Consider the following 20475-nt stretch of genomic DNA (forward strand, 5'->3'; position numbering starts at 1 on the left):
CTTGAAGTCTTCTGTAGATATCTGCAGGTTTTTACACCTTCGTTCACAAGACACGTCATCACCACGCGCTGTTCCACGCACGCACTAACACTGTTAGATGTGCAGCAACATTCATGTAGAAGACATTTCCCACACTCAAGGCACTAATACACCTCGAGGGATGTGTGGGAATCCCTGATGTACAGGAAGACAGGACTTCAGTGAGGAACAATTCTCTCACTCAGGACAGGAAAGTGGCTTCTCCCCTGTGTGAGTTCTCTGATGTCTGTTTAAACTGGAACTGTCTGAAAAACATTTCTTGCACTCAGGACAGGAATACGGCTTCTCCCCTGTATGAGATCTCGTATGTTTGTAAAGATTGGACTTGTCTGAAAAACATTTCTCGCACTCAGGACAGGAATACGGCTTCTCCCCTGTGTGAGCTCTCTGATGTTTGTAAAGATGGGAATTCTGTGAAAAACATTTCCCACACTCAGAACAGGAATACGGCTTCTCCCCCCTGTGAGAGCTCTGATGTCTGTAAAGATGGGACTTCTGTGAAAAACATTTCCTGCACTCAGCACAGGAATACGGCTTCTCCCCTGTGTGAGCTTTCTGATGTTTGTAAAGATGGGACTTCTGTGAAAAACATTTCCCACACTCAGAACAGGAATACGGCTTCTCCCCCATGTGAGAGCTCTGATGTGTGTAAAGATGGGACTTCTGTGAAAAACATTTCCTGCACTCAGCACAGGAATACGGCTTCTCCCCTGTGTGAGCTCTCTGATGTCTGTAAAGACTGGACTTCTGAAAAAAACATTTCCCGCACTCAGAACAGGAATGCGGCTTTTCCCCCATATGAGATCTCTGATGTGTGTAAAGATTAGACTTGCCTGAAAAACATTTCCCGCACTCAGGACAGGAATACGGCTTCTCACCAGTGTGAGATCTCTGATGTGTGTAAAGAATGGACCTGTCTGAAAAACATTTCCCGCACTCAGAACAGGAATATGGTTTCTTCCCTGTGTGAGATCTCTGATGTGTGGAAAGACTGGACTTCACTGAAAAACATTTCCTGCACTCAGGACAAGAATACGGCTTCTCCCCGGTGTGAGATCTCTGATGTCTGTGAAGACTGGACTTCACGGAAAAACATTTCCCACACTCTGGACAAGAATACGGCTTCTCACCCGTGTGAGATCTTTTATGGACATATAGTTCAGATTTAAAATGGAAACATTTTCCACACTCTGGACAAGAATATGGCTTCTCACCTGTGTGAAATCTCTGATGTGTGTAAAGATTGGACTTGTCTGAAAAACGTTTCCCGCACTCAGGACAGGAATACGGCTTCTCGCCTGTGTGATATCTCTGATGTGAGTAAAGATTGGACTTCTGTGAAAAACATTTTCCGCACTCAGAACAAGAATACAACTTTTGCCCCGTATGCAATCTCTGATGTGTGTAAAGACTTGACTTCTGTGAAAAACATTTCCCGCACTCAGGACAGAAATACGGCTTCTCTCCCGAGTGAGATCTTTGATGCACGTTAAGTTTAGATTTAAAACGGAAGCACTTCCCGCACTCAGTACAGGAAAATCTCGTATCTGTTGAAAGGACGGCACCGTCCCTCTCAGTCTGAGGTTCCTCAGGATAAGAGGAATATGATGGTCCATCTACACTGTGTGGTGCTGTATTGACATTTGAGGTAGCCGGGTTTTCTCCTGGACTATACTGTGTGATGTCCTCATCTTCTACTTTACAGTCTGGAGACAAAGTGAGACAATCCTCTGAGGTTTTCCTTATCTCCCGTTCATGTACTAAAATAGAAATAAAAAGATTATTACTAGACATGAGCAGATTGGTTCCCCTAAACCAGGAATCCGCCCACATCAGGCAGCTTTGTTTCTGAGGATCTTACAATTCCACCCTCAAGGTAACTAGTAAATGGGTCCTCTGATCTCCTACCAATTAATTTCTTTATTCATTAACCTTAGTCAGAGAGTGAGGAAACAACGAGAACTGTCTTTTATAGGAGTGACAGTGATGAGGGGATTATAGGACGAGTGTCCCCACCCCCTTTATCACTCATTGCCATCTTCCCAACACAAGAAGTCCTGCACTTCCTTATTTAGTCCATGATTTAGTCATGAATAACAGCGGGGCTGAACCCCACCAGAGGTCAGAGAGTGAGGATGGGGGGAGAACAACCAAGATGAAGACTGGACTGATTCTGAAGACCACCATCACTGGATTATTGGCTCCTCCCTCATTATCACTTTCTGTTTAAGGTTCCAAAGTTTGAGGATGTTATTACATTATTAACAACATGTAAAAGTCTGTGCTCCAATCAAATCATCAGATATAAAATGTCCAGCTGGTAGAAAATGGGTGCAAAAGAAGTAAGGCCTATGTAATGTACAAGTTATTATATGGGATACAAAAGTTAGGACTATACCGTATCCGAATGATGTACAACATAGTGTAGGGGTCGAAAGTATATAATCTACAATATAAATTATACAGTATAAGGTAGGGTTGTCCCGATACCGATACTAGTATCGGTATCGGCACCGATACCGAGCATTTGCCCAAGTACTTGTACTCGGGCAAATGCTCCCGATGCTTCCCCGATACCTGGAAGACAGCTGTGATCGGCGCGTGGGGGAGTTAAAAGCTTCTCCCCCAGCGGCTTTCACCAGCTTTAGTGACATACAGCGGTGATCGCTCACAGCTGACTGTCACGGCATCCTCCTCCGTGCCCCCTCCTTTCCTCTGTGCCTCTCCGCTGTCCCCCTCCGTTCTGCTCTCCTTATCTGTCCCCTCCATTCCTCTCTCCTTATCTGTCTCCCTCCGTTCTCCCCCTCCGTTCCTCAGTCCCCCTCCTCCTTCCTTTGTGTATGGATAGAGTCAGCTGACTCTGTCCATTCACAATAACTGAAACATTGTAATCTCTTGTGATTACGATGTGTCAGTTTATGAATGGAGAGAAGCTGCTGTCTTCTCTCCATTCATTCTCAGTGCAGCTGAGGCTGCAGAGAAAGGGACTGGGGAATCTCTATCCTCTGTCTCTTTCTCTGTCTCAAGGGGGAGATATCAGAGGTCTGTTAAGACCCCTGATATCTCACCAAAGCCCCCCAAAAGGGCTGATTAAAAAAAAAACAAAAAAAAAAACAATAAAGAATAAAAAAAATATTATTGTAAAAAATAAAAGTTGTAAATAAAAAAAAAAAAAAAAAACACACACATACACCGTTCACCCCCCCCCCCCCCCCCCCCAAAAAAAGCAAGCACTGTTAAAAAAAAAAACAAAAAAAAAAAAAACAAAAAACACTGTCACGTGACATTTTAAAAAAAAGTATCGGTAATCGGTATCGGCGAGTACTTGAAAGAAAGTATCGGTACTTGTACTCGATCCTAAAAAAGTGGTATCGGGACAACCCTAGTATAAGGGTCAGGAGTCATAATATTGGTATTCAGTAGTCAGTGGTAGATACACTTTTTACATGAGACAAGTTGCAGAGGTCCCACACCGCTGCCTCCCGTCTCCTAAGACTGCACTCAGTGACTTGGGTCTGAGACTATACAGACATATCCCTCCACCCGGCACAGCCAGCAGACAACAGAACAAGTAATCCTGGGAGAATTGTTCTGTCAGAGTTCTTACTAGACTCGGGCATGGAGCAGAACACCCAAAGCACATACCCCAGGTGCAGGGCTGGGACAAGGGGTGGGCAGGAGGGATGGCTGCCCTGGGCACTGTGGTATCATGTGAGATGGAGGGGCACCACAAGGAGATTTGAGGGGGGGATTTTGTGTTGAGAAGGCGAATTTGGGGGGTGGCAGGGATAGAAAATTGTTCTAGGACAATTTGGGTGTGTGTGCTAGCAGTGGTAATTTGTGGGGGTCTGTGTTGGCAGAGGGGGCAGAAGATTTGGGGGGTATTGTGCTAGTAGAGATGATTGGGGGAATTTGTGCTGGAAGAGGAGGATTTGGAGTGAGGAGAGGTGATGTGTGCTAGGAAGGGGATTTTTTGTGGATTTGTACAAGGGACATATGGGGAGAGAGAGGATTTGAGCGGGGTGGGGGGCAAACATTTGTGCTGGGAGAGAAAATTTCACCCAGAGGGAAATGTAATGCTTACGGGGTGAGCATGCAGATTAGTGCTTTTTTTGGGGTGGGGGTGATTTTCACTGACACATAATGCTCATACATCTTTGGGGGGGGGGGGGGGGGGGAGGTGCAATTTGGCATGTTCTCCCTGGGCTCTGTGTTACCTTGTCCTAGCACTGCCCAGGCCAGGGGCCTATGTTGAGTAACACCTATGTTGAAAATAAACATTTTACTGCCAGCTGAACCCCAGAATCTCCATAAATCCAGTCTAGATACATAAAATGTGTCTGCAGCACAAAGAAGGAAGATTATCACCCAGTCTTTGCCCTACTCTAGACCAATCAGTGAGCAGTATGGGTGGAGGAATGTATTTAGTGTTAATGACCCACCTGTGCTGATCTCTGTAGGAGTGTCCTCCTCTATAAATGTCCCCGTTATTCCATCCTCCTCCATAGACTGCTGATCATCCCTCACATACCTCTCTTCTTCTTCTGCTTTAACCTCAAATTCTATATCGATTGGATCTCCACTCTATATCAAGAAAATGAGAGTGAATATCATCTGTAAAATATAAACTTGCATAAAAAAATCCACACATTATCTCCACAAGTCCATGTCTCAGATACTTTGTCCCACCAACCTTGAGGTAACAGTGAGGGATGGTGTGATCTTCCTGTGTGGAATCCCGGGAATACAGAGGATGGGGACATCTCTCTGGTGGGTTCCTGGTATTAGGTGGCTCCATTATATCCTTGTGTTTTTCTGAAAACTCCACCATCACTCCATACTCCTCATCCTCCTCTTTATACTCTTCTTTAACATCAATATTATCATCCCCGAGGATTCCACTCTGAAAGATGTAATAAAAGATTCATTGTAACAAACATGCTGTGTAGAAAACTACCAATAATTGTCAATCATCTACCTGATGATGGTGAGGGATGGTGAGATCTTCCTGTGTGGAATCCCGGGAATACAGAGGACGAGGACATCTCTCTGGTGGGTTTCTGTAGCTGGATGACTCCACCATGGTGTCCTGGTACAGATCTTTGTGTTCTTTTAGAGACTCTGACTCCTCCATCACCCCATCCTCCTCTTTTATCTCAACTTTAGACTCTCTCAGGTTTCCACTCTGAATATAGAATAAAAATGCCATCAAAAGGTAACAATGCAGATAATGTACAGATCCTAATGATACAATCAGTGATTGTTCCTCATCTACCTGATGATGGAGAGGGATGGTGTGACCTTCCTTTGTGGAATCTCGGGAATACAGAGGATGGGGAAATCTCTCTGGTGAGTTCCCATTACTGGATCCATCTGTAGGAAACACACACACTGACTGAATACATTCTTTCTATGTGTTTATCAGATGATGGGGGATCTAGGTGGACCCTCCGTACTGCTCTCTCCTTTACAATAAAGTCTCCTCTTACCCGGTGATGTGAGGGGCGGCTGATTGTCCATCATGACGTCCTTGTAGAGATCCTTGTGTCCTAATAAATACTCCCACTCCTCCATGGAGAAATAGACAGTGACATCCTGACACCTTATAGGAACCTGACACACACACAATGATACAGTCACCATCCAGACACATCCCTTGTCTGTTACTGGATAATGTCCCAGAATTCCCAGCACCGCTCACCTCTCCTCCATGATCTCTCTGGTGACTTCTACAATCTTCTTTGTATTTCTTTATTCTATCAGGGAGGGAGGTGGAGGCAATGTGATGGTCATATGATCTCCAGACTTCACAGGAGGAAAACTCTAGATCTGAACACAAATAGTAAAATCAAATGATATTCCCAGAATCCTCATCACCTCACAATTCAAGTCTCCATTATATTAAAGCCCCACTTCAGACTGAGGTGTAATTTACCCACAAAGGTTCCCCACACTATGCAGGTTAAAAGCTTGTTACAGACCTTATGGGATCATTACATACAATGCAGGACCAATAGTCCCACTTTGCTAGTAAGGATGCCAAGGGTGGGGGGGGCGTGGCCAGCGCGGCATGTGAGCAGACGTATAGTCACAGAGCTCCCGCAGTGATCCTGATTTGATCCGGTTGCCGGCACTCTATTACCCCCGTTTTCGGCTTGATTGAACGGGGAGAACCCCCAGCACCTTCCGCGCCCGCTCCGGTGTATTGAGAGGGCATGATGACCCGTGGACAGAGGGGAGAAGGTTCCAGGATGGATCCCCAAAATGGCGCCGCTCCGCCGTCCGCACAGAAACGTGACAAGCTGAAGGAAGGACAGCACAAGCAGCAGAAAGGCTCTAAGGATGGCTCCACTGATCACCCTAAGGACATGAGGTACTATGCTCAAAAACTGTCTGAAAAACCAGGCATAGCTGCAGCACAGTCACTAAATGAATGCCCTGACTTTAATGACACTGAGGAGGAAGAATGTATGAGAGCACAGGGAGCAGGGGCCATGTTGACACAGGAAGAGGACACTGAGGCTATAGCTGATGAGCCTGAAGAACATGAGGAGGAGGAGGGGGGATAAACAGCCCACACTGGCAGACATTTTAAAAGCAGTTAACAAATGTACAGCCTCTGTAAACAATCTACAAGTACGATTTGGTGGTCTAAAGGAGGAGGTTAGTCTCATCAGACAAGATATTCAGAAAATCCGAGAGCGTACCACTGCAGCAGAAAGCAGAATAAGTGAGCTTGAAGATAAACTACCCACACTGATTAGAGAATCCCAGTCCACCACACGTTTAGCAAGAGCTACGGATACCCGTGCTGAGGATTTTGAAAATCGTCTCAGGCGCAATAACGTGCGCATAGTCGGCTTACCGGAGAAGGTGGAAGGCCGCGACCCCACGCAATTCATAGAACAATGGATGGCTGAAATATTCGGCAAGGAGGCTTTCACTCATTTGTATGCGGTGGAAAGAGCCCACAGAATACCTACCAGACCTCTCCCGCCAGGAAACCCCCCCCGCCCAATACTGGCCCGTCTCCTGAATTATAGAGACAGGGAAATTATCCTGAAATTAGCCAGAGAAAAGAGAAATATCCAGTACAATGGCACGCGGATTTCATTCTATCCGGATTTCTCAGCTACAGTCCAGAAGAACCGCGCGCGGTTCTCGGAAATTAAAAAACGCCTGCAGAGAGTACAAGCCTCTTATGCAATGCTTTATCCTGCAAAACTTAGAGTTACACTAAGAGGCAGAGCACACTTCTTTGAACACCCGGCGGAAGCGGCGGATTGGCTAGACGCTAATGAAAATGAGCTTCGTCAGGATAGGAGACCAGAAGCAGAGATAGATTGATATCCCCAACAAAGGCCCAGGGATCTATACTTTTCTTTTCCCTCCGGAGGAGGGTTGTGCCGGAAACATATATCGATTCATTCCCTACAAAAATGCGAGTTCGATGACGAGATGGATCATGGCAATGTACTTCATAGCAAGTACCAGAAAATATGTCATTGTTGTTCAGAACCCCGAGAGGGGCTGGAGGGACCGGTTGTCCCACACAGTTTTGTTATATCAGTTGACACACCGGTGTCGTGGATTACAAGAAACAGTTGCCTTTCAATGCGACAAGTGCACATTGATGGATAACTCATGTCAGAAGAGGCACTTTTGTTCGATTTACGCACCGTTGTGCGTTCTACGATACTTCTACACACAAGTTTGTTCCAGAGCGATTGAGTTATTACGGCTTTTGGATAGAGCCGCAACTTTCTTCTTCTTACACTGGCAGTTTTGTCACTTCTTGGCCTCTGTTGGGTATGACACGATGGTCCCCCCCCCCCCCCCCCCCCCATGGATGGGAGACAGAGAGGCAATATATTGTTTTACCCTGTTAATTCCCAACTAGACACCCAAACATGACGACAGTAACTGTCCTTTCTTGGAATGTTAGGGGCCTGCAGGACCCCTTAAAGCGGACGATGGTGTCATCCTTATTGAGAAAACGTCTCCCGGCTATATGTGCCTTACAAGAGACCCACCTTACTGCCGATTCTCTGTCATGCATTAATTTCAGATGGGTGGGTAAGACATATCACTCCACTCACACCTCGTATTCTCGGGGTGTGAGTGTACTGATACCTGGCTCCATAGATTATGTGGAGTTAGATTCTGAGCTTGATGATGAGGGGAGATATGTATTTCTATGTTGTAAATTGTTTACCTTTAAATGTATACTAGCATTTGTATATGTACCCCCCCCCGTACAATAATCTGGTGTTGAAGACCCTGGTGACGTTCCAAATGAAGTACCCGGAGACGCCATTGTATGTCTTTGGGGACTTCAACAATTATACAGACGCAGTACTAGATAAGCATCCGCCTGTGGTGGGAGGGAGGGGGGTACACCGCACGGCTCTTAGGAAATTTATTGAGGAAGTGGGATGGAGGGACCCATGGAGAGCCAAAAACCCAGGGGTAAAACAGTTTTCCTGTTTCTCAAAAAGTTATGCATCACTATCTAGGATAGATTTATGCCTATGCTCTAATGCAGCTGAACGACACATCTCTGAGGTGACTTATGCTCTTAGGAGTGTGTCGGATCACTCCCCATTGATAGCAACTTTAGAGGTGCGCCCCCCTTCTATGGTGGCAAAAGCCCCATGGAAAATGAACGCCTTTTGGCTGAGTCTCTTCCCTTCCCATGAGCAGATAGAATCTCATATAATAGACTTTTGGCGCCTACATGAGGCCGACGAACAGTGGCTTGTGAACTGGGAAGCTTTTAAGGCTGTCCTGAGGGGCCTATTTATAACTGAAATTCAAGCTGTTAAGAGAAAGACGCATGCTCAGAGGGAGGGAATTGAAAACATGGCAAAGGAACTGTGGAACAAATTTATCACAGATCCGACCCAATGTAACAAAGAGGCGTGGCTCTCAGCGCAAGATGCGTTGTATAAAATCACGACATCTACAGCAGAGAGGAAGAGATTTTTTCATAAAGCAGCATTTTATGAAGAGGGTGAGCACACTGGACGCCTGTTAGCAACCATTGCCCATGCCCATCAAACTTCCCCCTCAATTGGGGCCTTACGTAAGCACCATGGCGGGCTAACCAATGCCCCGGACCAAATCTTAGCAGAATTGGTGGAATTCTATTCCTCCCTCTATGAGTCTAAACAAACATATACCCTAGACTCCTTATCCGAATATTTGGACGGTATTCAGCTCCCCAGCTTACAAATGGCAGTTAAGGGGGAACTTGACGCCCCTTTGACTGTTGAGGAGCTGCAGTTGGCGACCAGTCTGTTCCCCAATTCCAAGGCTCCGGGTGATGATGGACTCCCCATCGAGGTATACAAACAATATGGCGAGCATATACTTCCACGTCTATTGAAGGTATTTAATGCAGCGAAACAGAGTGGCAGCCTTCCTCAATCAATGACTAGAGCAAATATAGTTTTGATACTAAAACCCAATAAGGACCCTATCGACCCGGGGTCATACCGCCCCATATCTCTTTTACAAACTGACGTAAAGATCTTAGCTAAAGCATTAGCAATCCGCATGAACAAAGTCATATCCAGTATAACCCACTCGGATCAATCCGGGTTTATGCCCCAAAAGTCGACTGCGATAAACCTCCGCAGACTCTTCCTCAATATCCAATCCCAGGCAGACAATAGGGGAGATAGAGCGTTGCTGTCACTGGACGCCCACAAGGCGTTTGATAGCGTCGAGTGGGACTATCTATGGGCAGTGATGCGAAAATTTGGAATTGGGGAGAGCTTTATCAAGTGGGTGCAGTTACTTTATTCGTCTCCTATAGCGGCCATTAGGGAGGGAGGAAGGATTTCATCACCCTTTAAACTATACAGGGGTACGAGGCAGGGGTGCCCCCTGTCTCCGCTCCTGTTTTCTATGGCCATTGAGCCCCTGGCGGCTACGATACGCGCTAACCCCTTGATACAGGGTTTTAGATATGGAGACATTCAGGAGAAGGCAATTATGTATGCAGATGACACCATGCTGCTACTGGGTGATACATCTGACTCACTGACAGAAGCAATGAGAGTAATTAGACAGTTCGGGAAATACTAAGGCTTAGTTATTAACTGGACCAAGTCCTCTCTGCTGCTGCTGGATCGTGACCCGCCCCCAACCCAACAAAATATGCAGGACATACCAGTCTCGACATCCTTCAAATATCTGGGTATACAGGTTACAGCCCGTATATTGGATTATGTTAATCTTAATCTAACCCCATTGATTAATAGATGTCGTGATCGGGTCAAAGTGTGGAGTAAATTAAAGTTGTCCCAGGTAGGCAGAATAAACTTAATAAAGATGATCCTTATGCCACAACTACTATATGTGCTTCACAACTCTCCGATGGTTATTACTCTGAAAAAGTTTAGAATTATCAACTCCCTTTTCCGTTCATTTATATAGCTCTCAAAGCCCCCTAGAATTAAACTAGAGCAGCTACAACGTCCTAAAGACAATGGAGGTTTAGCATTGCCTAACCCTTGGGTTTATTATTTGGCCTCCCAGCTACAGCACATCGCTAGAGCCATAGGTCCCGGGGAGGACCTGGAGATGAACCTGAGAGACCCTTCGGCCCACATACTCCGGTTCACTTCCAGGAGAGAGGTAGTGGATGGTTTAGAGGCCCTACAATATAACAAATCCAATAAGCTTTTCCCAACCTACGCACTTATGCAGAAAATCTGGAACAAGGTCAGGATGCTGCAGGGGGTGGAGGGCTTCACCAAGTATAGCCCCATCTGGGAAAACAATCACTATCCAGAAATAGCTAAAATACCCTATGGATCTAAATGGTTACAGTACGGGATGTCCCATATGGTCCACATACTTAGGGACGGAAAGTCGAGACCCTTCTCGGAGCTCAGGGAGGCCTTTCAATTACCGGGCTCTATGCTCTTTTATTACAGACAACTTAAACATGCAATAGATGCACAGAGGGGCTCTGACATTTGGAACCTGCAACTCACTCCTATTTTCAATCACCTACTTGCCATAACTACTTATAGAGGATTTATATCTGACTGCTATACCATACTACTAAACCTTTTCCTAGGGGACGCGTCTCTGAGGGTTGTGTCCCATTGGGAACAGGATGTTGGCTCTTTTGAGGAGGAACAGTGGGAGGAAGCCTTGCAGGCAGTTCCCACGTGTTCGTTAAACGCTGCTCAAAAGCTCTCACAACTCTATATTATTTCCAGAGTACACTACACACCGGCTAGACTGGTCCGTATGGGTTTGGGCACTGATCCTACCTGCACCAGATGCTCCAGAGACCATGGGGACCTCATACATCTCCTGTGGAGATGCCCAAAATTGCACCTCTATTGGAACGAGGTCATTAACACCATTAACAGAGTTTTCCAAATAGTGATACCTTTGGATCCCAAACCATGTGTGCTTGGGATTGTGGATGGTATACTGACTGAGGATATCCTTAGGCAAGCTGTCAGAAGAGCTTTGTTTCAGGCCCGCCTGCTTATCCTCAGGCACTGGAGGTCCACGAGTCCTCCCACGGTACAAGAATGGATTACACAAATGGGGGCCACAATCCGTATGGAAAAAATTATATATCAGCATAGGGGAGCGTCACAAAAATATGAGAAGTTATGGGCTCACTGGTTGGATACACCGGGTCTAGCGCCAGTAGACTTGGTGTATGATCGTTTGCTCTAAAGGTGGCCTGTATCAGCTTCAATTCTCAGGGGATGTATGCTATGCACTATATAACTAACCGGTATGCTAAGAGGTGACAAGCAAAATATCCATTGAAGGAACGTGGATAGACCACAGAAGGATTTATCTGATGAGAGGTTATGTTTCTTCTTTTCTCCTGTTTGTTTTCTCTTCATCTGATGTATTGGAATATATGTCCCCTTTTTTGGTACTTTTTTTGTTTTTTTATTCTATTACATATGTAAGATGTGACTTATACTCTGTAAATTGCTGTACGCGCTCTGGAACTGTATGCACTTATTCAATTTCAATAAAACCTTTTGTTTGAGAAAAAAAAAAAAAGGATGCCAAGGGTCCGCCCACACCCTAAGAGCATCAGAAAAAAGCCAGATGGATGGACATCAAGAGGAGGAGCTGTGAGGTCAATGTGATGTCATAGGATTTTCTGACTTCAGATGCAGGGGCATTTGGATGGGGAGATTTGAGGGGTCCTCTATATGAGGCTCCTTTGCAAACCAAATCGTTGTTCCTGGGTGCGTCCTACCTCTCCTAAACTGAAGAGTGAACTTTGACCTTTACCATACAGAAATCTGTCAGGAATCTGTGAAAGTAAGCTCTCATGTGATCAGGTGACGTGCGGAGGAACGAAGTGTAAATAGCAGATCATTTTCTCCAGAGCTCCTAATGGTGGGGATGGATTTTGCTGAGTGCTGGTGCCAAGTTTCCACCCCCCAGGGTCACTGCAGGTGTGGAGAAAAGCTGTGTAAGAGGATATGGAGGAGAGATGAGGAGGAGATCCAGGAATCAGGATAAAGGTCAGGACAAGCAACAGACGAGCGCATCCAAGAGATGAAGCCGTGGTCACCACACAGAAAATCAGTCCAAGGAAACAACAGGCAGGACGAGGAATAGCAAGAAGGAGCTCAGAGACCAATGATAATTTTGCTCAGCTAATGGGAGATTATCTCAGCATGACTTACATAATGAAGGAGATGAGGGGGAGGGGAGGAAGTCACTTAAGTCAGGGCTTGATAAATTTGAATCTAGGAGCCAGCTGAAAAAGTTAAGAGAGAGTTTTTTAGGGCAGTGTGGGTAATCAGCGCCCGGGGCCGGGCAATTAATTTGTGAGTAATCTGTGGACATGTGGTACAGAACATAGGACATGGGGTGCAGGGGAAGGGTACAGTGTGCAGAATGCAGAACGTGGGGTGCAGGACATGTGGTACAGCACACAGGACATGGGGTGCACGACATGTGGTGCAGAACACAAAACAAGGGGTGCAGGACATGGGGTTCGGGGTGCAAAACATGGGGAGCAGACAGCAGGACATGTGGTGCAGGGTGTAGAACGCAGGACATGGAGTGAAGGGTGGATGTCACTGCAGGACATGGGGTACAGGAGAAGGGTGGCGTCCACAGGATGGGGAACATGGGGCAAAGAACTCAGGACATGGAGTGCAGAACACAGGACATGATGTACTGGGTGCAGAACATGGGGTGCAGGTCACTGCAGGACATGGAGCGCAAAAGGGTGAAGAATATGGAGTTCAGGGTGCAGAATGCAGGACATGGGGTTCAGGACATGGGGTGCAGGACGCAAGACATGGGGAGCAAGGTGCAGAATGCAAGACATGATGTACAGGGTAATGGAGAAGGGTGTGGAACATGGAGTCCAGAGGAAGGGTACAGTGTGCAGAATGCAGAACGTGGGGTGCAGGACATGTGGTACAGAACACAGGACATGGGGTGCACAACATGTGGTGCATGGTGCAGAACAAGTGGTGCAGGATATGGGTTGCAGAGTACAGGACATGTGGTTCGGAGTGCAAAACATGGGGTGCAGACAGCAGGACATGTGGTGCAAAGTGCAGAACACAGGACATGGTGTGCAGGATACAGAATGCAGGACATGTGGTGCAGGGTGCAAAACATGGGGTGCAGGTTACTGCAGGACATGGGGCACAGAAGGGTGAAGAACATGGGGTTCAAGGTGCAGAATGCAGGACATGGGGTGCAGGAGAAGTGTGCAGAACATGGGGTTCTTTGTGCAAAATGCAACACATGGGGTGCAGGACAGTAATCCAATCCTCCACTCCCCCTGTGTCCTCCTGCATGTCCTGTACATCTCCCCCAGCAGTGTGTGAGAGCAGAGTGGATGGAGAGGACATCTTGTGTACATAAAGCAGCATGTCCCTCCCTGGCTGGTTTCTTATCTGGCTGCTTTGCAGGCTTGTCCTGGTTACTCCTGTAAGGACTCTGTAGTCCTGTTTCTCAGCACCTTGTGGGGATCTTTGTGGCAGTGCCGAGGTGGCGCCATGTTGGAGATTCGGTCCGCTCCTTCCTCTCTGTTCTGCCGGAGGGCTCTGCAGGGACACAGGCAGCTGTGGGTGGAAGCAGGAGCCGATGGTGACAGTAATGTACGGAAAGGAGAAAGATCGGCAGCGGAGCTCAGTGAGATGAGTCCTCTCATGTCCTGTCCTGTCCAGTCCACCCCTCACTTCACAGGTCGGGAGCCATCATCTCCTCCTCCTCCGCTCCCCTCACCCTCCCTCCTGGCCCCGCTCCGAGCCACATTCCTGTCTGAATAATGTGTCCGGGTTTCAGGCAGAAACATTATTCAGACCAACAGTGAGAATGGGCTGACAAGAGCCCAGGGGCCAGGACACCATTTCTAGTCACCATGGTGACCTGGGATTGACCAAAGATACATGGAATTTCAGCTGGTTCAGCAGAGAGAGCGGAGGAGCGCCCCCCATTGTCAGACTACAATAGTGCAGCGGAGAGGATTCCCCGATTCCCCCATCCCCCTCCAATGTGTGGATGGAGGAATCACTTCAGTTGTTTTTCACTCGGTCCGCTGGCTGGACGATAAAACTGAACCATGTATGGCCAGCTTTGCAAAGCAAGATATATTAATCATCAACTGATCTCCCTGAAGGGGTTAATCTACATATTACCTCCTCTGCCGCCAGATCCAGCAGTGTCTTCTCTCTATTTCCTATGGAACATCCCGTGTGTAGCTGACATCACTTCCTGTCTTCCATAGAGACTTCCTGTCTGGGTAGAGGTGAGATCACCATCTTGTGGAGCTCAGAGGAACTGCAGCCCAGAGTATCTGTGAACACGGCCTTGTGCTGTGTGTGTATGTACTGTATATCCTTATAGATGGGTCATCTCCACTCCCACCAAGGGGGATAGAAATATATTACTGCTCGGGGGGGAGACATTTTGGCCCCTTTGATTTTGCAGTAAAATTGATTGCAGATTTAGTCATGTAGAATATCTGTTATATGGATACAAAGAACCCCAGCCGAGAGTAAAGGGTGGAAATGGCTCCTGATCCCCAGATTTGGGCAATTATGTCACCAATATAAATAGAATAAAACCCGCGCTATGTGTAACAACTCAAATACCTACAAAATTAACTTATACCGGACTGCTGCTGTAACAAAGGTAAGTATTCCCTTTATCAACTAGAAGAGCATTATGTGTCACAGCGCTGTCCTATTGTGTGTGACCATAAATCATCACAAATACACTAAAATATGTGGAGACATTCATATATAAAGTGCTAGGGGCTCAAATAATATTCTCTGCAGATCTACTGCTTCCACTTTACACCGACTTCATTGATTTTATGGTGTTTATCAATAAATGAAATAAACTGATCCATGTGCAAATTATATACAACATAAAGTGCTTTGTGCTCAAGATGCTGTTCCCTGCAGATCCACTGCTTCCACTTTGCACCTACTTCATTAATGCTATAATATTTGCTGCTATATTAAATAAAGCAAAAATCTGTGCAAATTCATGTAATCATACAATATTTTGTGCTCAATATAGTGTTCTCTGCAAGTCCACTACTTCCACATTGCACCTACTTCAATGAACTTATTTTGCTTTAAAAAATTCCACCAATCAATGAAAAGTTGATAAGGTGTAAAGTTCTCGGTGCTCCAAACTGTGCCAGCTGTAGTGTAGCCACGCCTTCTTCCACCTCTTACACACGTGATGGTGAGGGCGCCCCCTTGGTAGTGCTTCCCCACTCACCAGAGCAATATGACTCCAGTGGCGTCACTAGGGTTGGTGTCACCCGGTGCTGAAAAAATTGGTGTCACCCCCTCCTCCACCAACTACCTCAGTACAGACCCCCCTCCACTAACTACAGACCCCACTCCATCAATATAGCCCCCCTCCCTCAGTACAGACCCCCTTCCATCAATATAGACCCCCCCACTAAGTACAGACTCCCCTCCCTCAGTACAGACCCCCCTCCATCAGTACAGACCCCCGCTCAGTGCAGACCCCCTTTCCTCGGTATGGACCCCCACTAAGTACTGACCCCCTCCCTCAGTACAGACTCCCCTCCCTTATCGCAGACCCCCCCATAAGTACAGACACCCTCCCTCAGTGCAGAGTCTGCAGACCCCCCTCCATCAGTATCAACCTCCCACCTCAGTGCAAACCCTACATCAGTACATACACCCCCCCTCAGTGCTGACCCCCATCAGTATGGAATCCCCCTCTCAGTGCAGATCCCCCCATTAGTATAGAATCCCCCCTCAGTGCAGACTTCCCCATCAGTATAGAGTCCCCCTTCAGTGCAGAGCCCCCATTAGTATAGAATCCCCCCTCAGTGCCAACCCCCATTAGTATAGAATCCCCCCTCAGTGCAGACCCCCCATTAGTTTAGAATCCCCCCTCAGTGCAGACCCCCATCAGTATAAACCCCCCCTCAGTGCCAACCCCCATTAGTATAGAATCCCCCCTCAGTGCAGAGCCTCCATTAGTATAGAATCCGCCCTTAGTGCCAACCCCCTTAGTATAGAATCCCCCCTCAGTGCAGACTCCCCATTAGTATAGAATCCCCCCTCAGTGCAGAGCTCCCATTAGTATAGAATCCCCCCTCAGTGCAGAGCCCCCATTAATATAGAATCCCCCCTTAGTGCCAACGCCCATTAGTATAGAATCCCCCCTCAGTGCAGAGCCCCCATTAGTATAACCACCCCCTGCACATGTCCACCCACATATACATAAAGTTTACAGACCTCAGAACAGCGCGGACTATACACACAGCCGTGTGTGTCCCTCAGGCTCCTCCTCCTCTTGTGTGGATGTAAACAGAGAGGAGGGGGAGGCGGCTTCAGTCCGCTGCGCTGAGGGACACAGCGCAAGACCTGAGGCGCAGATCAGGGCAGCGGGCGGTGTTAGAGGTGCGTGCTGCTACCTATGGGTGTCCCCCCCCTGGCGGGTGTCACCCGGGTGCGGCCCGCACCACCCACACCCACCTAACAACGCCACTGTATGACTCCCAGCTTTTCATATACCAGAGTCACCAACATCCTTCACACTCTCCTCACCTCCGATGGCAAAGGAACTGGATCCTCCTCGCTCACTCCTGTAAGTCTGCTGCAAGTCACACTCAGAGCTCCGCCTCTTCATACACTCAGAGCTCCGCCTCTTCATACACACTCAGAGCTCCGCCTCTTCATACACTCAGAGCTCCGCCTCTTCATACACACTCAGAGCCCCGCCTCTTCATACACACTCAGAGCCCCGCCTCTTCATACACACTCAGAGCTCCGCCTCTTCATACACACTCAGAGCTCCGCCTCTTCATACACACTCAGAGCTCTGCCTCTTCACACACTCAGAGCTCCGCCTCTTCATACACACTCAGAGCTCCGCCTCTTCAAACACACTCAGAGCTCCGCCTCTTCATACACTCAGAGCTCCGCCTCTTCATACACACTCAGAGCTCCGTCTCTTCATACACACTCAGAGCTCCGCCTCTTCATACACACTCAGAGCTCCGCCTCTTCACACACTCAGAGCTCCGCCTCTTCATACACACTCAGAGCTCCGCCTCTTCAAACACACTCAGAGCTCCGCCTCTTAATACACACTCAGGGCTCTGCCTCTTCATACATACTCAGAGCTTCGCCTCTTCATACACACTCAGAGCTCCGCCTCTTCATACACACTCAGAGCTCTGCCTCTTCAAACGCACTTAGAGCTCCGCCTCTTCAAACACACTCAGGGCTCCGCCTCTTCATACACAGAGCTCCGCCCCTTCATACACACTCAGAGCTCTGCCTCTTCATACACACTGACCACTACTACACACACTACACTGACCACTGCAACACACACTACACTGACCACTGCAATACACACTACACTGATCACTACAACACACACTACACTGACCACTACAACACACACGCTACACTGACCACTGTAACACACACTACACTGATCACTACAACACACACTACACTGACCACTACAACACACACGCTACACTGACCACTGCAACACACACTACACTGACCACTGCAATACACACTACACTGACCACTACAACACACACTACACTGACCACTGCAATACACACTACACTGACCACTGCAACACACACTACACTGACCACTGCAACACACACTACACTGATCACTACAACACACACTACACTGACCACTGCAACACACACTACACTGACCACTGCAACACACACTACACTGACCACTACAACACACACTACACTGACCACTGCAATACACACTACACTGACCACTGCAATACACACTACACTGACCACTGCAATACACACTACACTGACCACTACAACACACACTACACTGACCACTGCAATACACACTACACTGACCACTACAACACACACTACACTGACCACTACAACGCACACTACACTGACCACTGCAACGCACACTACACTGACCACTGCAACACACACTACACTGACCACTACAACACACACTACACTGACTTCTGCAATACACACATTACACTGACCACTGCAACACACACTACACTGACCACTGGAACACACACTACATTGACTTCTGCAATACACACATTACACTGACCACTGCAACACACACTACACTGATCACTGCAATACACACACTACATTGACCACTGCAATACACACACTACACTGACCACTACAACACACACTACACTGACCACTGCAATACACACATTACACTGACCACTACAACACACACTACACTGACCACTGCAACACACACTACATTGACTTCTGCAATACACACATTACACTGACCACTGCAATACACACATTAAACTGACCACTGCAACGCACACTACACTGATCACTGCAATACACACACTACATTGACCACTGCAATACACACATTACACTGACCACTACAACACACACTACACTGATCACTGCAATACACACACTACACTGACCACAGCAACACACACTACACTGATCACTGCAATACACACACTACATTGACTTCTGCAATACACACATTACACTGACCACTGCAATACACACACTACACTGACCACTACAACACACACTACACTGACCACTGCAACACACACTACACTGACCACTACAACACACACTACAATGACCATTGCAACACACACTACATTGACTTCTGCCAAACACACATTACACTGACCACTGCAATACACACACTACACTGACCACTACAACACACACTACATTGACCACTGCAATACACACACACTACACTGACCACTACAACACACACTACACTGACCACTGCAATACACACACTACACTGGCCACTGCAGTACACACATTACACTGATCACTACAACAAACTACACTACACTGACAACTAAAAGCCTACAGGCATGGAGAGGTAACCAACAGCCAGAAGGTTTGCTGGTGGATCATGGAAGGGCACCAGCGACCATGCTGGGAAGGATAGAATCCCTGTCTGGAAGTGTAGTGGGCTATGGGCAGAAACGCGGCCGTGTCTAGTAGATGGTGGTACCTGCAGTGACGTGGACATGGGGCCGGCCTAGGCTAAGGCTGGGGTCCGAGGGGTCTACCAAATGGAGCCATGTCTCTTGAAAGCAGAGAGCCAAGGACCAGGGGAGCCGAGCTGAGCCAAAGGTGTCCGGTGCGCGTCAATGATGTCAGCGCCGAGCGATAGGTGGAAGAGGAAAGCTGCACATGACCCCATTCACCCAATCACAGGGGCAGCCGGAAACTAAACATGGCGGCTGGAGCGCAGGCCGCGGGGACATAGGAAATAGAAAGTTTGGGGGACAGAGCCGGGATTTCGACGCCACTGGTCGCTGGGCAGGTGGGGCCCCCCAGGCAAGTGGGGCCCCCGGACAACTGCCCAGCGTGCCCAGTCGAAAAAACGGCCCTGCTCCCATAAATCTTTGCTCTAGGCTGCTATCCATGTTCCTTTTTCATTCTCCTCCTTAGGACCAGGTTAGTTCTCCTACCTGAAGATGACTTCCCTACGATCAAAGTCAGCCGAGTGCCATGTTTTTCCTCCGATAGGCCCTGACTGTTAAGTAGGGTATGGAGTGTACGGCAGAGTAGCGCTGAAGGATTGGAATATCTTCATCTGAGTGCACATGGCCTATCTGCCTATTGCTATTAGGTGGCCCTTATCTGCTATGAGTCCAGTGTGTGTGTATGGCGGCTAGCTCGGCTCAGGTGATCGTAGGTGGAGAGGTAAGTTTTTATACATATATGCATGGCAGCAGTGTTTGTATGTTGTTTGTACCTTCTTTTTCATTGTTTCCAGCATCACTGGTGTCCTATGCCTGGCGCTGACGCTTCTTGCGTTCCAGCAACCACTCTCTCTCTTACTTCCGGGTACCGGCGTGTGCTCTGCACATGCGTGGACCCGATACGAAGATGAGGCTTGTTTCGTGCATGTGCGTGAG

At 47.6% G+C, this 20475-nt stretch overlaps 1 protein-coding gene across 1 annotated transcript in view; it reads right to left on the minus strand.

Moving 5' to 3' along the window:
- The window catches only part of LOC141121713 (uncharacterized), a 106147-nt gene that overhangs the window by 51463 nt on the left and 34209 nt on the right, over positions 1-20475 (minus strand). The window contains exon 9 of the mRNA XM_073611428.1: positions 1160-1579. Coding sequence (XP_073467529.1) covers positions 1160-1579 — 420 coding nt within the window. The remainder of the gene's footprint in view (positions 1-1159; positions 1580-20475) is intronic.

This window comes from Aquarana catesbeiana, unplaced genomic scaffold (assembly GCF_042186555.1).
Source record: "Aquarana catesbeiana isolate 2022-GZ unplaced genomic scaffold, ASM4218655v1 unanchor228, whole genome shotgun sequence".
In the NCBI taxonomy this organism is placed as follows: domain Eukaryota; kingdom Metazoa; phylum Chordata; class Amphibia; order Anura; family Ranidae; genus Aquarana; species Aquarana catesbeiana.